The 21325-nt window shown below is 37.5% G+C and overlaps 1 protein-coding gene across 3 annotated transcripts in view; it reads left to right on the forward strand.

Moving 5' to 3' along the window:
• The window catches only part of KIF16B (kinesin family member 16B), a 137416-nt gene that overhangs the window by 59052 nt on the left and 57039 nt on the right, over nt 1-21325 (forward strand). For 2 of the 3 annotated variants that reach the window (XM_039716909.1, XM_039716911.1), the window contains exons 14-20: nt 318-369; nt 1568-1705; nt 6952-7034; nt 7214-7302; nt 15498-15530; nt 15864-15917; nt 17236-18591. In XM_039716909.1, the coding sequence (XP_039572843.1) occupies nt 318-369; nt 1568-1705; nt 6952-7034; nt 7214-7302; nt 15498-15530; nt 15864-15917; nt 17236-18591 (1805 nt within the window). The remainder of the gene's footprint in view (nt 1-317; nt 370-1567; nt 1706-6951; nt 7035-7213; nt 7303-15497; nt 15531-15863; nt 15918-17235; nt 18592-21325) is intronic. The other variant, XM_039716910.1, reaches the window with a different exon arrangement.

The following is a 21325-nucleotide window of genomic DNA, read 5'->3' on the forward strand; positions in this document are numbered from 1 at the left end:
GGTGTTTCATATTTTTGTCTGTATGTATTGGTTTGTTATTAATGTTATAAAGCTTCACCTTAAAATCTAAATCTTGATTGTCCAAAAACTATAAAGGTAGTTCTGCACTGGACAGTTGAAACATGATTTTGCTTATAATATTGTAAAATAAAGACTGTGAAAGCATTTTGAAAATGCTACATGATTCCTTTTTTCATGTATGTTTAAATACATATTTCATTCAGGTTACCCTGAGAAAGTGGAAGGATAAATTATATTCTTGTGGGGGAGATAAGGAGATTCCAACTGGAAATAATGTGTATTTCTCTCTTAATTAGGAGGGCCAAACTTACGTTGGCCGAGAAGATGCTATATCAGAACAGGACATTGGTATGGAATTTGGCATTTTTATATTCTTTCTTCTTCCAGTATCCTGACACGTGAACTAAACTTCATATGTTTTTTTCCCTTTTTCAGTTAGTTGTTCTGTGGTTTGTGTATTTTAATTTTTAGAAAATCTGAAAGCTGAATTGCATGGGATTTGCTTCAAAGAGCATGACTTCTAGCATAGCTTGTGGGCTTTAAATATGTTCATGTACTTGTTGCTAATTGATTTCTTACCCTCTTTAAATAGCATACTGTAAAAATCCTGTCCTTTTTCATATAGCACCTGACACAATTACTGCAAAATCGATCTATTAACCTTAGTAAAATGGCAGCATTGTTAGACTATTATATGTAAGATAGTCTTGGGACTTCAGATTTGAGTTAAAAAAATTCAGAAAATTTGTAAAAATCTGCTGGTTTTGCTATTGATTTCTTACCAATATATCTAACTGCCACATCTGGACTGTCCTATCACATAAGCTTTACATAAGTTCCTGGAAGGCAATTTAATTAAGTAAACTGCATCCTTTAATTCTTGGGCGAGAATGTGAGTCAAATAACTAAGTTGGGTAAATTTTCATGAAGTCAAAAGTTGTCTGGATTTAAATTACTCTATTAAATTCCATGAAACTACCAAACCTGTGATGCGTTGTGGTATTAAGCAATACACATTTTCATGTGTTATTGGAACAAAAAATGGAAAGTAGCATAACTGATTGATAAAAGCTCTGAATCAGATTTAAGAACTTTACTTCAGCCATCCTTTTGTCTACAATGGCATCTTATATCCTGTCTTTTCAGGTTTAAGCATGGTTGCTCTAAGGTCTACAAGTTTTCATTATTTCCTTGTGAAACTGGTCAAAAATCTCTTTCTACAAATATGTGAATTGTACTTTTCTGGTTTTTATTGGAAAGAAAGGAGCATTTGCTAATCAGGCATCAAAGTACAGGAATAAAGACCATTGCAGCAAAAAAATAAAAAAAGCAAAACCAACCCAGCACAGTTCTTTGCACTAGAATAAAACAAAAAATATTTAAGGCGTGCAGGATGTGATAAAGGAAGGAAGAAAACATTGTCCAGAATAGAGAAGATACACTTTCTGATATGTAGTGCAATGTGTTCTTAATAAATTATTATTAGCATGTTAATCTTACTAGTTGTAAGTAGTCTAATTATGTTATCTTATTTCTTTGTGTTTAGTTCTTCATGGTCTTGATCTGGAAAGTGAGCATTGCATCTTCGAAAATCTCAATGGTACTGTGAACCTCATCCCACTGAATGGAGCACAGTGTTCTGTGAATGGTATTCAGATTACAGAACCCACACACCTCAACCAAGGTATTACCTAGCGTAATGTCATTTTCCAGGCAACCTCTTTGCTTCTTCCTGAAAAAAATCCACATGTATGTAAATGAATTATTGTTTAATTAGTTTTAATTTAATGTCTTCTCAACTACAATCCTGTCCTAGGGTGATGTTATGATGCTTGTATCCCCAGTCGGGGGTTCTGTTTATGCTGGATATTATTTCTGGGCCTTCAAGACTGGCTCTGAAGAGCGAATGTTTTGTTTTGGTTTTGTTATCAGCCTGCTCCCCACGGCTGGTGGGACACAGAGACAGGGTAGTACATTGTGTGGCTTTTGCTTTTTGATTTGCACTTGCTTCTGCTCTGCTCCTGCTTTTCTCTTCCTTTTTGCTTCTGCTTGTTAGTTAGTTTAGCTAAGCAGTCCGAATTTTTTCCTGGAATGTTTTTCCTTTCCCTTTTTTGGAACCACTCGAACCTGCTCCAGACTGAGACCTGGGAAACACCGAGAGTTTGTACCTTATGGCCTCCAGCAGCTATTGCCAGCGCCAGAGGGACTGATAACAGAGCAACCACTCCCAGCAGAAACCACCAGGAAAACTCGATGGTGTTTTTGTTGCCAAAGAATTCCCATGTGGTGAAAAGAGAATTCCTTTGTAATTTCAACCACTTCTTTCTTGGTTTGAAAGATGTGTGTCTGCCAAGGAAGGCAGGAACCTCCCTTGGAATGGAGAATATGATCCCCTTCCCTCGGAATTATTATAACTTTGAAGTTACCTTTTCATGAAAAGGTATGGGAAAAGGAATAACAGTTCTTTACTAGTATGTATATGGATAACAAGGCAAAAAAGCCCCAGCAGCAGCACAGTCCCAGCCCAGCCTCTCCCGGCCGTGGCGCTTTCCCCGCGGCTGCAGTCCCGCTCACAGCCAGCAGGGGGCGCTGCTGGCTCCCGGCGGGCAGGGCGGGGGCGGTGAGTCCTCCACGCCTGCAGGGGGCGCTGCAGCACCAGCTTGGCCGCGCCCCCTCACTCAGCAATGGTGGGTGGGCCGAATGGCAACAATGGTGGCAGAAACTCTGCAGCTGTAGCAGGGGCCGCAGGGTGTCCCGGCAGGCAGGTGGTGTGAGTTGGAGCGCAGTGAAAAAGCCCGAGGCAGCGGCATTGGCAGTCGGGCTCCTGTGCCGCACACAGCCGGAAAGACGCGCCTTCCCAGGAGGGGTCGGGGTCCCGCCTTTTCCCCTGAGGCACCAGAACAAGTGGCGAGGGTCCTTTTCAAGTTTTCCAATGTGAAAAACGCCAATCACTTGTTTTAAAATTTTAAAAGTTTTATATTAATAAAATGGTTATAAGAATAGTAATAAAAATTAGAGCAATAAGAATTTGGACAATCAGAGTTAGGACAATAAAGGACAATAAAAAAGCAAAGACTTACGAACGTCCGGATGCTTTCCCTAAAACGGCATGTCCGCTAACAAAGATTAACCTTTAAAACAATAGCCTGTTGCATGTTCATATATCTCATACATGATGAAAACATTCCTTTCAAACTAGGGATTTTTCTGTTTATTGTCAATGTCCTCCCGTTCATCTTGTAAATCATGGTTTGGCTCTGTGGAGTCTGGAAGAAGGTGGAAGGAGCCTGGTTCTTCCCGATAAGGAGGCAATAATTCTTCTCTCTGGGATTTCAGTGTCTTTTGCTGTTATCTCTGTGCAAAGAATTTCTTGATTATCTTATCCAGTTCTTGAGCTGGTTAGAAAAAGTATCTTACATTGCATAGTTTCTATTTTAATATTTTGTTGTAGCCTAAACTATATTTAACACACTATTTAAAAAAAGATTAGTACAGTACTACAAAAATTAATGCAATATAACTTTCCAGCATAACACATATAGTATTCCTTTTACTATTTGCAAAGAGGCAATCATATAATGTGCATTTTTCACACCAATAAGGCCCTAGTTCAAGGGCTGCTCTCAGGAGCAAAGGCTCACTCACCCATGGCAGGAGAAACAGGGCAGGGCTGGGGTCCAGCAGCAGCAACGAGTTCTCCCCCATCCCATGCAGCAGTTTGACTTTTTCCTCTGAAGCTGAGAGAGCAAGAGAGCTACGAGATGCACCCAGACCCCCTTTTCCCCAGCCTAATTCTTTGGTATCTCTGTCCCTCCAAGAGAAACCCTCAGATAGGAGAAGTGTCCTCTTCCACTGAGCTTGGCAACTGCTTTTGTCTCTCTTACATACCAGTCGTTATTAATTCTTAGCAACAAAATGGAAAAAAATTCCTTATGAAAAAGAAACAGAAGGAAAAATCCTAAACCCCAACAACCTAATAATCTTGGTTATGATTTGATAGTTACCATTTGAGTCTGTTCGTTTTTACACAAAGCAAACGCCATGCCAGATTGCTGTTACATTAAGAAAAATAATATAGATATCTACAGGACTAAAAGTGTCAGAGACACCCCTGCCCCTCTCCCCAAGTTTCAGATTGGTCCTACTTAATACTACTGCCAAATTCTCATGTAGAGCAGGAGATTGAGCTTGAGTATCTGTTTGCTGCAGCTATAGGAAATGACAAAAAGAGGGAGGCTAACCCTTAGGAGGTCTAGAGAACTACAATTTTAACGTAAAAGCTTTAAAATCTGGAAATTAAAAAGCAGCAGGACAGCTAGGAACAAAGATACTTTGTGTTGGCCTGGAAAGGACTGACTGACAAGTGGAGCTGGTGAGTGCTGCAGGAGAGCTGCTCGATGTTTTATCTTCCAGGAGCACCCAGAGTATCTTCCCGTTTAGCAAGGAACTGAAAGAGACCTGTTTAGGAGTGAGGCTGTGACACAGCTCAGCTGCTGAAAAACAATCTCACATTACTTCCCTGAAAAGGAGATTTCAGTGTAAGCCTAGGCTAACAAAAGTAGAATGCAGTGTTAAACAAGGGGACTCTTGCATCCTTTCTGAACTCTGACAAGTACTTCTATAAAGGCTGCTTGCAGAAAGCAAGGTGTAGAGAGATAACATTGACTCATTTTTTTTAGAGTGCCTATTTCTTCATGCAAAACAAGAGGCATATGTGCTTGTTTCTATTACAGGGAAAAAAAAAAGCCCAGCCTCCTTGGTCTTAGGTTTGAGTAAATCTGACCGTAAATTCCTAACAACAGAAACATTGACATTAATAGCAAATAACTCTGTAAACAGTAAAAAATGAGTTGTGATGAATCATCTTTACTTTATCCTGCAGCATTTTACAGGCAGAAAATGTTCAGTGTGCCTCAGAAAAAAGTAAGAGTTTGGATGCTATTTCCCTCTTTAAGATGCATATTGCAACGTGATTTTTGTACTGCTAAAAGTGGAAACATTACTTTTTTCCCTCATAAATTTCTTTAGACAAAAATTTGCAACTCAAAGAGGAAAGGGTTGCTGGGGTTGGTAAGTTGTAAAAAACAGCTGCCTAAGCTGACTTTTTGTGTGTGCAAGGAGACGGAGTCTGAGAGGAAGATGACATTAAGTGTACAAAACTGATGAAATCACTAGTTTAAGGACTCATGTGGAATCTATTTATCCCAGCTGTGTTAGCATTTAGTCTCACAGCTTGAAGTGCCAGGGTCCTTAAATACCTGCTTTTAGGTAACACTGATTAACTGCTGATACATTTAAATGTTTCCGTTCATCAGTAATAGCTGTTCATTTGAAAATGTGTTAAATTTTTAGACTATCATGGAGTTCAAAAATAATAAGAGGCATGGTAATTAATTGCCACTTCCTTCTATGGATTTCTTCTATCATTTTCAAATTCTGGCTGTGGTGTTTTTGTAAAGGTAACTGAGTTAACATTCACAAATACAGTGTGTCACTTACCTTAAATATATCTTTACCTCAGAATACATTTTCAGGAGTTTGGACCATACAGTCTGTTTCAGGGGTTAGGCCCTTCTGTACTTAAAAGAGAAACCTAGGACTTATTCAAATGACCCATCATTTAGGACTGACTCTCATGTGCTTCCTGTTTTTTCTCTCTCCTTTCTTCCTTGAAATTTGTGAAGTTAGGGACACATATCTATAACTATTAATTCTGAAATTTAATTAATTTATTTACGTTGCTTCCACCTAGTGAAGTGGTCACAAATGTTTGCCATTAATTATTTTTGTCTTCACTTGAAAGCAACTGAAGGAATTTCATACAGATTTATGAAAGGTAATTATTTTTGAGATTTGACTGAGGTAAACTGCAAATGTAATCCGAAATTGAGGTGTTGTGTAGAAAGCAAGAAGTGATTGCAGTGCTTTTTGCCATTTATTTGCTAAGACTGCATCACCTAATTTGAGTTGATATTCCTAATTAAGCTGATTTTAAGAGAAGCATTCCTTGCTGAGGACATCATGTCATTATCAGATGGTAAGAATTTGTAGTGATGAGTTTGATAACAGTTTTTTCATACTGTGAGTGTAATGGAGTCCTTGTTAAAAATGTATTGTACTGACTGAGAGATAAGTGCTTGATTCTGAGGTGGTGAACTTGGAAGACTTCCATGTAATGACTGTAGTGAGACATCACTGACAATATCCTTCTTAGCAGGGAAGTGTTAATCTTGGTACCATTGTCTTTAAAATACAATAAGAATTGCTCAGAATCTTTATTTGTGACTATACCTTAACTGATGAAATACAATAATAGATGTACATTGAACAATATGAATTATTCAAGGTTCTTCCATCAGGAAATACCTGTTGGTTATTAAAGTCTAGTAATCCTGTTTTGAATAGCAGTAAACTTCAGTGTTCCACATTGAGAAGAAAAATGTGAGAGTGCAAATAATGGAAATCTGGAGCTTTTAGTGTAGCTGGATTCAAACCTGACCAGTGATCAGTAGCAGATGGACAAGTTTGTTCTTGGTCACATTTATGGATGTTCCTGTTAAACCTGCATCTGCTGATGGCTTCCAAAGTAGAACTGTTATAGAGTATATAGATCAAATTGGGGCAGCTGCTTCCTCTCCCTATGTTTATTCTTTAACTGAACTCCTTGAACATGATTGACCTTGAGTCAGCCATATTCATGCAGTGTGTGAACATGTGTGTGTTTCATTTTTGTTTAAGTAGGAAGAGGAAGGAATACACTGTATGCATCAGTTAAGGTAGCTGTGGCTGTGCATGGGTATACACTTGCCAAAATGCATTTTCATTTAGTTCTTGCTTTAGTCTTTGCCTATGCATTGCATGTCTCAAAAATTACATGGTACTTTCAGCTGCAGAATGTTGTCAGTCAGTGATGTGTGTTTTTTTCATCAGGTGCTGTTATATTACTTGGAAGAACCAACATGTTTCGCTTTAACCACCCTAAAGAAGCTGCTAAGCTAAGAGAGAAAAGAAAGGTGAGATTAAATCAGTATTTGGTAAATTTAAATCTTTTCACAATTTTATTTCTAGTACAGACATGTCTTGATTGTTGTAGGATGCCTTTTTTCATTTGCTTCATGTACTTTAGTTAGAGTTAATATTTCATCAGAGTTTGTAAGCATGACTAATACTTTTATTTATGGTCTTTTGTTAGAGTGGACTGCTATCTTCCTTCAGCTTGTCTATGACTGATCTTTCTAAGTCTTGTGAGAATTTGTCAGCAGTTATGCTTTATAATCCAGGGTGAGTATATTGTAAAATATAGTTACTATAATTCCATCATTCTTCATTTTAGCTGTTTGAAATGTTCCAGAAGCTTTATGACTAAAGCAGTTCAGCAAAATAATGACATGACAAATGTTATGTTTGTATTTTCTTCAGAATTAAAAGTTAACCATTTTTCCTGAGAAAAATGCATTTTGAACTGAAAATTAAGATTTCTTGAGTTCATATAATACCAATACAAGCATTAAAAGGCTGAGAAATGAATGTCTTGTGTTCTCTGCCAGTACCTCTGAGTAAGTGGCCAAATTAAAATATGAAAAAAAAGTTTTATTATGCAGTTACAATGACATAGCATGCTTATGGTAGAGAAGCTGTTTTTAGTGATTTTTCACTGTTCCTAATGTGACTTACAGAGAGCTGGTGGTGTTTTGTTCTAATTTTTTTTTCCACAGCTAGGGCCTGTGTTTTGAGAATGAGATGAGGCAATTTAACCACCTATGTGCTTTTGAAAAATTGACTGTAAATTGAATTATATCCTTGGATAGAGCAGCTTTATTCCCAAGTTTTACTTGGGAATCTCTCTTTATCCTTTAGGAAGATTGGACAGGTAATAATACTTCTAGTTAAAGGATGTCTGAAATGCAGGGAGTGTGTTTAATAACACTGCTTCAAATGTGACTGTTACTCTCTTGCTACTGAGCTAGTTACGGACGTCTCAAGATTGTGAACTGGTTGCTAATAAATGACATTCTATTTTCAGATAGGGATGATAAAGAAGATAAAAAACCCCATAATATAAGTATACTTTTCTATTTCTTCAGCTTTTCAAATAATTGAATCTAAAACCTTTCAGTGACAGTTGCTAGTATTATGTTTTTTGTGAGTTGGGGTCCTGGCTGTTGTACCTCTGGTTACTGTTCAGCTATCGTGGGCTTTTCCCTGACTGATGATGTTATTCTGCTATAATATTGTTATAAATACTTATATTATACTGGATAGTACTGACCTTAACTCTGCAGTCAGCATAGAGGATGGATTGTTTCAGAATTGCTCCACTAGTGTCTCAGATTCACAGCAAAATACAATGGCATGCTCAAGTCCCAGTTGAAAGTGTGCTTAAAAATGATTTCCCAACCAAAGCAGTCTTACTGTCTTCAGATAATGCCAAATTCATGCCTTACAGGACGCATTTTTCCTTTTATAAAAAAACCCCCACCAGAAAGAGAGTGTAAAGAGTTACTTGATTGTCTAGTAGATGATGGAGTAGATTGCAAGTTCTTCTGCTTTTTTTTTCCCTTATCAGTTTGCATCTTGCCTTGCTTTTCTGGAAATCAAACAGTATGGATAATATTCTTAGATTGTCAATGTATGCAGCAGTTTTTCAAAACATTGCCATTTTTCCCATTTAACACATCTTGTGAATTTTCCTTTCTTGGGTGTGATTGAGAGAGTACTCTTGCCCTTGAAATTGTGAATAAGATTAGGTGAAATATTCATAATATTCCTGAACAAGTCATGCCTGTGTTTTATTAAACTAAAAACTGTAAGCAATTTTTAGTTTAAGAAAATAAAATAAACTAAAAACGGTAAGAATTTATATTCTCCCGCTAGTCTGCATTCAGTTAATATTTATGAACTGTCTTGGGGGAATAGATATTTTTTCCTGCTTAATTTGTGAACACAAGAAAGGATTATGCTTAAGGCTCATAATGCATAAGGAATGCCAGGTCACTTGTTTGTGAGCAATAAAACCTATCTGAAGTTGTTCTGTAATGTGCATTACTGTAATGTTTTTCTGACTGAGGAAGCTTCTCAATCACAGAATCATTTGGGTTGGAAGGTGTCGCAGTAGAGACAGACAGAGACTCCTGTTTCCTTATGCACTGTGCCAAATCTTTACTGCACATAGCTCATATTTCTATGGTTATCAGAAGGCACTGTGTTTAATTCCAGTTGGTCAGCAATTCCTTGCAATGCAGTTCATTGGTTGGCAATGGCTAGAGTACATGTCCATCAAAACTTTCTTCTCTAACCACGTTTACGTACTTGTCTCCTGGGTAAAGAACAATTTCCCAGAGGTAAGAGCCTTTCTCTCACAGGTACAATCTGTTCCCACAGGAATAGATTGATGTGCAAGCTGATTCTCACTGTTACAATTCCTTTTTCACAGGAGCTTATCAGGCTAGCTGTTAGCTATACTTAGCCAAACCATGATTTTGTAAGGTATTTCTTTTGTAAGGTTTTACCTATATGTGACAGGAAGGGATCTTTAAAAGTCACCTAATTCCAATCTTCCCTGCCACGAGCAGGGACAGACATCTATAGCTAGTTGCTCAGAGGCCCATCCAGCCTGACCTTGAATATTTCCAGGCACAGGGCATCTACCACCTCTCTGAGTAATTTTAATTTGTGCCACTCTCATTGTAAAAAACTTTTTCTTTAAATGTATTCTGAATCCACCTTCTTTCAGTGTAAAACCTTTACCCCTTGTCCTATTGCAGCAACTCTGCTGCTAAATCCATTCAAGTGCTGAAAGGGTGAAGCAAGCTCTCCCTGGAGCCTTCTCTTCTCCAGGCTGAACAATGCCAGTTCTCAGCCTGTCTGCACAGGAGAGGTGCCCAGCCCTCTGAGCATCTCTGTGGCCCTGGACTTGCTTCAGCAGTTCCATGTCCTTGCTGTGCTGGGACCCCAGAGCTGGGCCCAGCACTCCAGGTGGGGTCTGACCTGAGCAGAGCCTTGGGGACAGCACCACCTCCCTGGGTCACTGCCCATACTGCTGTGGATGCAGCCCAGGACACGTTTCATGTCATTGATACCATACATAGGAATATACATGGTTTGTGCCATGTGGAGGTGAGTCCTAATAAATCAGTGATTTTAAAAAACCAAACACCTGTGTGTCCCCTTCTCCCCCTCCCCCCCCCAAAAAAAAACAAACCAAAAAACAAACCCATCGAAAAAACCCCAACCCTGCAAAAAACTTCAAACCTCAAATGTTACTCTTCTGTCTGGTTTTATATGCTGCAAAAACAGCCTCTGAAGGTTTCACTGCTATTTATCTGAGCCCTACAAATCAGTAGAAGAAAGCACCTTCTCTAATTGATACATCTTTATGGACAGCAGTTAGGCAACAGCAGCTTTGTAGGCTGGGGTACCCTGACAATTTAAAATTTGTTTATGTTGATGCTAATGCTGTTTTTTTTGTCAAACAGCACAGGAATTCTTCTAATTGTGTGGTGAGATTGTTTCAAAAAGATAATTATTCAGAAGGTGTTATTTTAAGGGTAACAGGGCTGGGATAAATGCAAGTTAAATATGTTTTGAATAAAGCAGACTCCAAAATCTCTACTTCCAGCTAAGAGTACTGCCAAGCAAGTGCTGTGCTATAGTGGTTATTCTTCTTTGTGGTGACTATGTTTAGTCTGGATGAAACATTCAATGAATCATATCTCTGATTATCAGAGGCAGGGAAATTCTACCCAAGAAATGGGGTAGAGCATCTTGCATTCTGGAAAAGAATATCCTACATAAATCTAATTTGCTGGGGATTGTTTATTTGTTTGTTTTATCAGGAGCAATGCTATGACCATTTCGTACAACAGATCGAAGTACCATTTTTTCTCAACATGACTTTTTACTGCTGAGCACCAGTGCAGGCCAAGATTCAGTAGCTGACCCTTTGGGGTTTTTTCTGTGCAGTTTTTGTGGCTGACTAGCATTCTGTCTGTTTTTAATTTAGCCTTTCCTTCCAGTTTCAGTATTAATAATCTAAAGAGGTAACTAAATTTGCAGCTTTTGTAGGTTGCAATAAAGATTCTGGCAGAATCAATGGCAGAAGAGCCTGTGGGGTATTACCTTCAGTTGTGAGAGCAACATGGTGGATCTTGCTTCCTGTGAAAACCAGCATTGTCCTTAATAGTGTTTTCAGATGGATGGTCTTTTCTTGTGTATGCCTTTTTGTTTGGCTGTTGATTTCCCATATGTGGGAAACTATTTTGTTGCACAGAATTTTGGCTTAATGTGCAAAACTCTTTTTTTCTACTTCTTTTCAGTCTTTGTCTTTAATCTAGTGTCATGGAACACTGCTTCAGATAATGAGCTTTGGATAAAATAGAATTTTGCATGTAGATTTATATAGAAGGTTTCATTTGTGGACCTTTTCTTAGCTATATGATACTGTAACTGTAAAACTACTGATGAGAAACCTTGGTCTTGTCACGGGTTTGTGTCATGATCCAGTTACTAAAGTTCTTAGAAATGCCTCTGCCTGAATTAAGGTGCAAACGAGACCATATACCAGTGACAATAGTATGGGTTTTATTTGATAGTAAATATGAGAGGGAGAGAAAGAGAAAGAAAGAAATAAAAAACAGGTGGGGGGGATCGAAAGGGCTTGACAGAGACAGAATAAGGAATATATCACCACTCCATGGATCCCAGTGATGCTCTGTTGATCCTCTCCAGCTGGTCTTGGTGGTGAAGGTCCCCCCAAAAAGCACAGAATACACGTTCAGGCTAGGTAGGAAAATCCAGGCACCTCCCTGTTGGGGGGGAGTTTGCCATTGTCCCTGTTGCATCATGTGCAGTCCTGTGGTGCAAGGCTTCAGAATGACTCTGGGGGGGCACTTTGGGGGGTTTTTGACAAATTATGTTGGGGGTTCCAACTCCACAGGCTGGGCCAGTTTGTGTTGGGAGGATGAGTGTTCAGTGCCTCTAACCAGAGGCTACATCCTCCTCTACCCTCCTTGCATAATTTCAGGGGGGAGGAGTCTGTGTAACCCTGTCTTCTGCAGGCTGTGATCTCTCCCACCCCAAACTCAGCCAGGGAAGAATGTCTGCTGCATTTGGCTTTCTTGTGGATGCATTCCTCTCCTTCAGCTTTGTTTGTTTTTTCCTAGGCCTAAGATGATTGAAGAATGGGTTTTCCCTTTATCTAATCTTAGTGATTTAATTTACAGTCCAAAGTCCCAGTCAGGGATCTTCAGGGAGGCTTCTTTGGTTGTAGCTTCTTTATACAGTTTTTGTTATAACAAGCAAAACTTTTAATCAGTGTTTGAGGCATGAACTACTGCAGCCTCTGACAGTTTAGTATGGGGGTTTGGTTTGTTATTTTTTTTTAACTAATCTTATTAATTGGCATACAGAACAGCATTGTAACTTCTCTGTAGTCCTGCCAGTACTCAGCCTTTCCAAACAGATGTAGTATCAGATTGCACTTTTGTGCTCTGCAAATGAAGCTACTGTAGTACTGTGCTAGTAGAACTGACTTAATTTCTCTGCAGCTTATCTACACAGCTGTTATCACTAGATATGACACACTTCCCAGGAAATGGTGTCTATTTAATTCAACACTGATCAGATTAAGTTCCTTTGTGGTAGATCTACAAAAGAAGAAAGAGTAGATTCTAGTCTTTAATATCTGTGTGGTTTTTTTAATTTCAAGTTAATATGCTTTTTCTATTCACAGTAGTGTTCACATGAATAAAGGGAATGGAGGTTATGTGAAAAAGATTTTTATTAGGATAGACTAAACACAAAAACATCAGTCTTGCATGTGTGCTTTGTAAAACTGACAATGATTTGTTATAGCCTCTGTGGTTTTAGTTTTTTTCTTTTGTGATGCTGAGGTTTTTTTCGTAGTAGCTTTTTAGAGAAGCAAAGTTACTTCAGTCAGGCCTGTCCTGCCTCTCCAAATTCTCATTAGTCCTGAAATAACTTTGAGCCCATAATGAGTTTGAAGCAAATATTCTAGAGGTCTTAAAAGTGGTGGGTTCTTAAATATATTAAGAAAATAGGTAGCCAGCTAAGGAAGACTAAGGAAACATTCTTAGCCCTGCAGAAGAAAGGCTGCACCTTAGAGAATGGAGATACTGTGAATAACCTCGTTGTTGGAGAGCTTCATTGGAGCTCTGACCACCTCAGGCATCTCCAGGTGACAGACACTCTTGTCTTCACAGAAGTATTTAGTGGTCTACAATGTGCCGAACATGCATTTTTAAAACACCTCAGCATTGTGTTTGGAGGCTGTTGACTGGAGTGGTAATGATCCATATTTTTCTTTGGGGAAGAGCCATTTTCACTGAAGAAAGAACCAGATTTGCACAATTCACTCCTTTTTCCTGAACAACTTTTTGGGCACCTCTAGCTTCATTTCAGTCTGAGGTAAAACTGATTGTCATAACGACAATTCCTCAAAGAGAAGATCACAGAATTTTTAATCACTGATCTGTTTTTATACCAGACTGATTGCTGTGATGGTTCATTTTCTTTGTAATAGATCTCAGTCAAAGTTAGTTACCATTTTTATGCTTATAGTTGTCATAACACCACTGTTCAAGGTTTAAGGGAGAATTCCTCAAAGAGAAGATCACAGAATTTTTAATCACTGATCTGTTTTTATACCAGACTGATTGCTGTGATGGTTCATTTTCTTTGTAATAGATCTCAGTCAAAGTTAGTTACCATTTTTATGCTTATAAAATATATATCTGCCAAATTATATGTTTTATAGGACAGTCATAACACACTGAAAGGTTTTGCTCTGGGTTTTGCATGTTATGTTAGCTGGTCTAACATTTTCCTTCACTGTGGCTTAACCAAGCATGGGAATACAGTCAAGTTGTTCTTTGCCAACTGTCTAAGCAAAGATGGTCTACATCTAATAGTGTTCAAAGGAAACTTGCATTTCCACAAGCCAGAGCTATATTCCTCAGGTTCATTATTATTTTGGACTGAAATAATTATGGCATTTTATCAGCCCTAGGTAAGAAGCGATACCTAAAAACTCTGAATTTCAGATAGCAGATCACAGCCAAAGGGAGAAATTTTGTGGTATAGCTTTAATAAAAAAAAAGGGGGAAGGAAAACCCAAAGCACATGTTAACCACTGGATGAAGTTTTTGCTTCTTGAAAGCCCCCAAGATTGCTGCTTGTTCCCTTTCAGCACTCTGTGCATTTTGCATCCACTTTGTGGATTTCTGTAGCATTGCTGCTGCAGCGGTTGTGATCAAATTAAAAATATTAGGTTATCATCATCTATCCTTGTGCTGTAAAGTGCCCACCTTAGTTTAATGCAAATGTGATGGGACTCTTGGTGAGACAGTTACATGAAAGCTTGAATGCTTGGATATGGGTATAAAAATCTACATTGGCTAATCACTTAGGCATTGTAGAAGACATTTTTTAAATGAATTTGTGAGAAAATGAGTTACAGGATCTGTAAAAAGTAGTCATTCTCCCTTATTTCAGCCATTAGAAAGATGATTCTTGAACATGCAGGAATCACGGTTTTTTACAATAGCTTTATAAATATTAGATTATTAGTGTACTATTTGCATATTTCCAAGAGCAATTTCTTTTTGTTGTATGCATTTCTATGACTTAAAAAAGAAATATGAAAAATTCCTTATTTTTAGAAACCTATCTGTGTAGTTGTGGTGACGGATGTCTTAGACTGCAGTTTTCAAAAACTTGAAGTTAACTTGTGGTGCAGTCTTGCTTTTTTTTTCAGTATTTATGGACTGTTTCACTAACCTGCATATCCTTATGCTGTAACAAGCCTGAAATAACTGAATGTGTGTCTTAGGTTGAGTAATTTAATCCATATATAGTTCTTTCTGGTTTTTTAGTATTTGTTATTAAAAATTTCCTTAAATAAAAGATAAATCTTTCAAATGAAATTAAGAAAAATACTTGTGTACAACTGTAATAAAAAATGGTATTTCCAGCTCTCCCATGCTTATTCAGAACCTTGTCAAACTAAATGCATTAAAATCTCAGCGTGTTTTAAATGAATGGGTTTGAATTGTGTTCTGTGCTTGATGATGCTGTTTGGGGTTTTTCAACCCCCACTGGTTACATCCCAGGAATGTTGGGATTTTTTTCTTTTTCTTGGAAGGAAATGGCAGAACTATTAGCACACTCTGCTGTAGTTTTGCAGCCTTTTCCCTTCTCAGAAGTGGATGAGTTAATAAACCATAGGATGAAGAGAATTACTTTAGCTGTCATTGGCATTTGAAAAATGTTTAGAAAGAATAATTATTTGAATTCTTCTTCTGAGATGTAATATGATGAATGTTCTATGAATCTAACCAATTTAACCTCCAATAAAACAAAGCACTGTTGATTTTAAAGTATTCTGTCCTGCTAATATGTTTTTTCTATCAATTCCTTTCTCAATTGATCGCTCTGTTTCCCCCTGCCTCCCATGGCAGTCTTTTCCCTGTAAAAGGACCAATCTGTCTAAGGTAGAGAAATTAAATTTCTATGTATTGATTGCCATGTCTGCATGTAGTTAACTCACAGAGGCTATGCTAATCATCTATATGTCTTGCTTCACTTTACTTTTTCAATACTTTTCCCCCAGAAATTAATTTTTTTCTATTTATACTCATGTCAGCATGATACCTAATTTGTAACCTTAATGAAGGAACTATTTTCTGTTCTTCTAAGAAGTAGTCTTACAAAACTTCTTTTGTATCATTATCGTCTAAACAGTCAGAAAATTGCATCATGTCTTCCTATTTTTGTGATGTTCAGAAAACAACCTTTTTGCTGTATTCTTTTTTTTCTTAAATCAGGCTAGAATTTGAGAGACAGCAACGAGAGGAGCTTGAAAAATTAGAAAGTAAAAGGTAACATTGTTCTCTGTGGTATTTATGTGTGAATGTGTGTCCATATATACAAGTTATAAACTCTTTTGCATCATGAATTTGGAATCACAGTGTTACTCAGCAAGCAGCCAGTCCTGAATAACTGAATTGGAGCTAACTGATATTTAGCAAAGAAACACTGAATAGATTGTACAGATACAACATATTACCCTTGCTCTTTATTTTCATGGCTTTTCTTTAAAAGATGGCAAATTGCCTTCTTAATATCTCTTTTTTATGATCTATTTGTCTTTGGATTGAAGTGTGGTAGGAGAAACTCAAGTGTTACATTCTGCTTTTCTCATATCTAACTGTGGTGTGGAATGGGCATATTAATCGTGCTTTTCAGAACATTATGTGGAAGTTGGTTTGAAATTCAAAAGAAAGCATTGTTATTAGCTGGCAAACTGAGTTGATTGTTTTGGCTCATCACACCTGCTAAGACAGTGGATGTGAGAGCTGTGCCTTGTTAGAGATCTCAGCACTGATTAGATCCAAAAGCTGAAAACCTTCCTGCCTTCTCAGCTTTAGGTGGTGTGCTCAATTTTGATAGAGCTCTTTATGCAGTTGGATTAAGTGAAGTAAATCAGAAAAATCCTGAAGCTCTGAAGCACTGAAAGATACTATTCAACAACTAGTGCAACACAGGATCACTTACTGTTTTTGGTTATATTGGTGGAATTTGAATTCAGATCGTGCAGAAATTGATTAGCTTGTACTTTAATTCTTCTGACTTCTGGCAAAATAACCAGTTGATTGTAGGTTGTCCCTGCTTGTATTATGGGCATAACACTTAACCCTCAAGAGAGATTGCACAGGACATAATGATTTGTCAAATCTTAGAATCCTGTTTATCAGTAATTCAGTTTGAGTAACTTAAAGAGAAAACATTGCTTTAATTCATCTGTTGGCTTAAATTTGGCAAGTTGCTAATCAAGCCCTTCTGTACAGGTTTTTGTGCATGAGAATATATGTATGTAAAAAAATACATATTTACTCTGCACTGTGTGCATGGATTTGTTCTGTTAATATTTTTATTTGACTTGACAGAACTAATACAGTCTAATTTTTTGATAAGTGCTATATAACATGTCTTGATATAATTTTATATATCCACAGCTTTTTATACTGACACAGATATATGAATCTCTTTTTGGTTTATCTCATGCATTGAGTCACTTCCAAGCAATGTAGGATCTTAACCTGTAGCAAAACAAAACTATTTAAAAAATAAATGGTTATAGATAGTCAAAAATCTTAGTCCAAACCTTTTTAACTTCATCTAAATGTTTTACTGTAGGAAACAAATAGAAGAGATGGAAGAAAAACAGAAATCTGACAAAGCAGAACTTGTAAGAATGCAGCAAGAAGTAGAGTCACAGCGCAAAGAGACAGAAATAGTTCAGCTGCAAATCCGAAAACAGGAGGAGAGTCTGAAACGAAGAAGTGTGCACATTGAAAGCAGGTTAAAGGATTTGCTGGCTGAAAAAGAAAAATTTGAAGAGGAGAGATTGCGGGAACAACAGGAGATAGAGCTTCAAAAGAAAAAGCAGCAGGAAGAAATTTTTGCCCGGGTCAAAGAGGAATTGCAGCGACTACAAGAACTTAATCATAATGAAAAAGTAGAGAAAATGCAGATTTTTCGTGAACTAGAAAAACTGAAAAAGGAAAAAGATGAGCAATATCTTAAACTGGAATCAGAAAAAAAGAGACTTGAAGAACAGGAGAGAGAACAGGTGATGCTGGTGGCTCACCTAGAGGAACAGCTTCGAGAGAAGCAGGTCATGATAGAGCTCCTGAAGAGAGGGGATGTGCAAAGACTAGAAGAAGAGAGAAGGAATCTTGAAGAGATCAGAGAATCTCTTTTGAAAGTCAAGGAAGCCCGATCTGAAGGTGATGAAAACCATGAAGAATTAGAAAAAGCACAGCATGATTTCATAGAGTTTAAAAGGAAACAGCTGGAACAGCTGGCTGTTTTGGAAAAAGATTTAATTCAACAAATGGATCACCTAGAAAAGGAAATAGCAGATGAAAAAAGCGCTCTGGAGGAATTAAAATTTGCACATGAAGAACATTTAAATCTTAAGAGAGATGATGAAAACTTTATGGATGCCATACTCAAGGCTGAAGAAGTTGACAAGATAAAGCCAGTGGAATACAGGATCCAATCTAAAATACGCCAGCTTGAGTACCTGAAGAGTAATCATTTGCCAGCTCTGCTGGAAGAAAAACAAAGAGCTTCTGAAGTCCTTGACAGGGGCTTGTTAGGGTTAGATAATACTCTCTATCAAATAGAGAAAGAAATAGAAGAAAAAGAAGAGCAGCTTGCCCAGTATAGGGCTAGCACAAATCAGCTGCAGCAGCTACAAGAAACCTTTGAATTCGCAGCCAATGTAGCCCGGCAGGAAGGAAAGGTTCGGAAAAAGGAAAAAGAAATCCTTGAATCAAGGGAAAAGCAGCAGAGAGAGGCACTGGAGCAAGCTGTTGCTAAGTTAGAAAGGAGGCATTCTGCTTTGCAGCGTCGTTCCACCATAGACTTTGAAATTGAAGAGCAGAAACAGAAGCTGGCCACCTTGAACAACAGCTGTGGTGAGCAGGCAGGGCTGCAGGCAAGTCTGGAAGCTGAACAGAAAGCTCTTGAGCAAGACCGAGAACGGTGAGTGCTGCAGTACCTTCCATTTTTCAGGCCCTGTCCACAAAAGGGGAATAATCTTATACCTTGGATGTTGAGAGCACAGCTTGTTCACTGTCCCAGTACTTGAGTTTCTTCATGAGTTTCAAGTAGTTTACCCAGAATTGAAACTCTTACTGCTTTTTAAAGGATTTTTGCTCACTTATTAAGTTCTGGTATGTTTGGATAATTATCCCATCATCAGCAGGATATTATTTGCATTAGCCATCACAGTACTTAAATTGTTTTACCTATGTAGAAAGCTCAGACATCCTTATGTTCTGCTCTCCTTACAGCAAATGCGCCATCTAACAACTTTATCTGAAATTATTTCTGTATAACATTTTATTTTCTTTATTAATAACAAGTTAGATGTTTGTTCAAAATGTGGAGACTGTTACAGTAAACCTAACAACTGCCCCTCTCAGCTGGTGATATACTGAACACTTCTGGTATTAAAAGTAAATGGGGGTAAATGTTTTAATTTTTTAATAGCCCTGGTTTCAAGGCTAAATGAAAATAAGCTATATCCATGTAAAAGTTGATGCTGCTTTTTAAGCTTATTGGAAAATATACAGAGGCTTTAATACTGCCCAGTGTGGTGACAGTCCCTTTTAGGCACAATGTCATCAGTTATACTCAAAATATCTTGTAGCATAACATTTAGCCTAAGTATGGGAGGCTCAGAGAAAAGTCAGTCAGGTAGGGAAGGATCTTTCTCTGTGGAAGAAGAGGAAGAAATCTTCTTGGTTTTTTTTTAACCTGAGCAGAAATTCACTGAGATTAATGTGTTCAATTGCTGCAGTATGGAAAACATGCAGAATTGCTGTTTTTTATATGTGTTTGATTTGTTTATATGGGAGTTTTAGAACCTGTGACTGTCAGTGAAAAAATGAAGTGTTTTTTTCCTGAAGTAGTATTTGTCATCTGTTTTTTTATAAATATTTCACTAATTTATCTGAATATTTTTTCATAAGCCCTTCAAACAGATGTGGAAAAACCACCTAAAAGAAGAAACTCCCCTGTAGCCAGATTGAAGAGCTCTTCTGTATTCCATTCCTTTTAAACCATTATCAGAAGAGTTGCTTTATATACACTGTGTAAAGGTCACTTTTTCAACATTTATAGCTACATTGTTTGGTTTTTCGTTAAGTATTTTCAATACTGATTCATCATTTTGTGTAAATTGCCATTTTTTTCCATAATTGTTGTGAACATAAAATCTCATTTTCTACACTGAGCATCTCACTTGATGATGATGAGCTGTAGACAACTGGAGGTTCCACAAAAATAGGTTTGTGAGATAAGTGAAAAAATATGTTGTCAGCCAGAAAACTGAGGTTTGGAGAAGATACCAAGGAAGTAAAAAGATCTTTTTTTTTTTTTCCTTGTTTTTTTTTTTCTTGTTTACTTCAAAATCCTCTTGCACAGGCTAAATAAAACTTTGAAGTCTTTCAGTGAATAGCCCATGGGCCTGAATAATTCAGTTCAATATGTTTTTGTGAATGTTGAGGCAAGAAAAAGATCTAAAGATACATGAGAGTATGTTAAACATTTCAGGCTACTTGCTGCTCTTGTGTTTGAGTTTACATTTCACAGTATATGATGCCATAGTAAGCATAAGAATTATATATATTTCTTATTGTTTATGTAGATCCCTTTATGTAATTATGTGCTCTGGTTGAGATTATTGTTAACTATCTTAAAATGATTAAAGGAAATAATAATTTTATGTGCTATACAAGTGTAAGTCCATCATAACTAGATACAATGTTTTTATTTGTTTGAATCATATGGAAGCTCAAAATTCTTTAATATACAGGTGTCTTGTTTTGAGATAATTTAAAGGAGAATGCTCTGGAATGAGTTATCTCCTTTAAGAGTTCCAACAATCCCTTTTCACCAATTCTAAATTAATACTGTCAGAAATAGCTACTCACTTTTCATACTTTAGGAAGGTTTGTTAAACCTTATCAAAAATGCAACAGAAGAATGAATAAAGAAACAAGGTTATGGCACTGGGAGCAAAAGATTTTCCCTGCTATGTGCTCAGTCCTCTCACAATGGAGGTTTTTCCCTTTTAACCCTTTAACCCCTCCCAAAGTTCTGTCCATCAACCCCTTCTTCACTGTCCAGAGGTGGGGATCTCTTCCTCAAATCCTGATTGGAATTCAGATGTCACCATAGTTGCATTTTCTCTGATCTGAGAAAAAAAAAAACAAATCAAAAAGTAAAGAAAAGGCTTTGCCTACGCAGAGACCAAGCAGTCAGCAACGCAAATACCATGCTGTGAAAAAACTTGGGTGGGGAACTTTTTAAAATGCCTGCACCCCCCCATTCCACCAGACACTCAAGGTCTGCAGCTTCAGGATCTTAAAAGACACAGTAACAGTTTTTGGCCACAGATAATTATGGTATTTAATATCAATGTGAATCACCTCAAGACAACAACTCCTAAAATTATAATTTGAGGTTAATTGGGATATATGCACACATTTTAGCTTTACTGGCAGAGGTTTGGGCATTAGAGTGAACACAAAGCAGCTTCAGAGCCATTTTTGGGGCAAGTGGCAGGGCACAGTTCTGTGTACTCACTGGTGGGTGCATCACAAGGCTGACTAAGTTTGTAGCTAAATAAGTAATATTTTCTCATAGTAGGATGTTTACAAACCAAGAGCTAAGCTTTGTTCCTTTAATGTAAATCTGATTTTTGTAGTTA

This window comes from Passer montanus, unplaced genomic scaffold (genome assembly GCF_014805655.1).
Source record: "Passer montanus isolate IOZ18808 unplaced genomic scaffold, ASM1480565v1 scaffold37, whole genome shotgun sequence".
NCBI classification, from domain to species: Eukaryota; Metazoa; Chordata; class Aves; order Passeriformes; family Passeridae; genus Passer; species Passer montanus.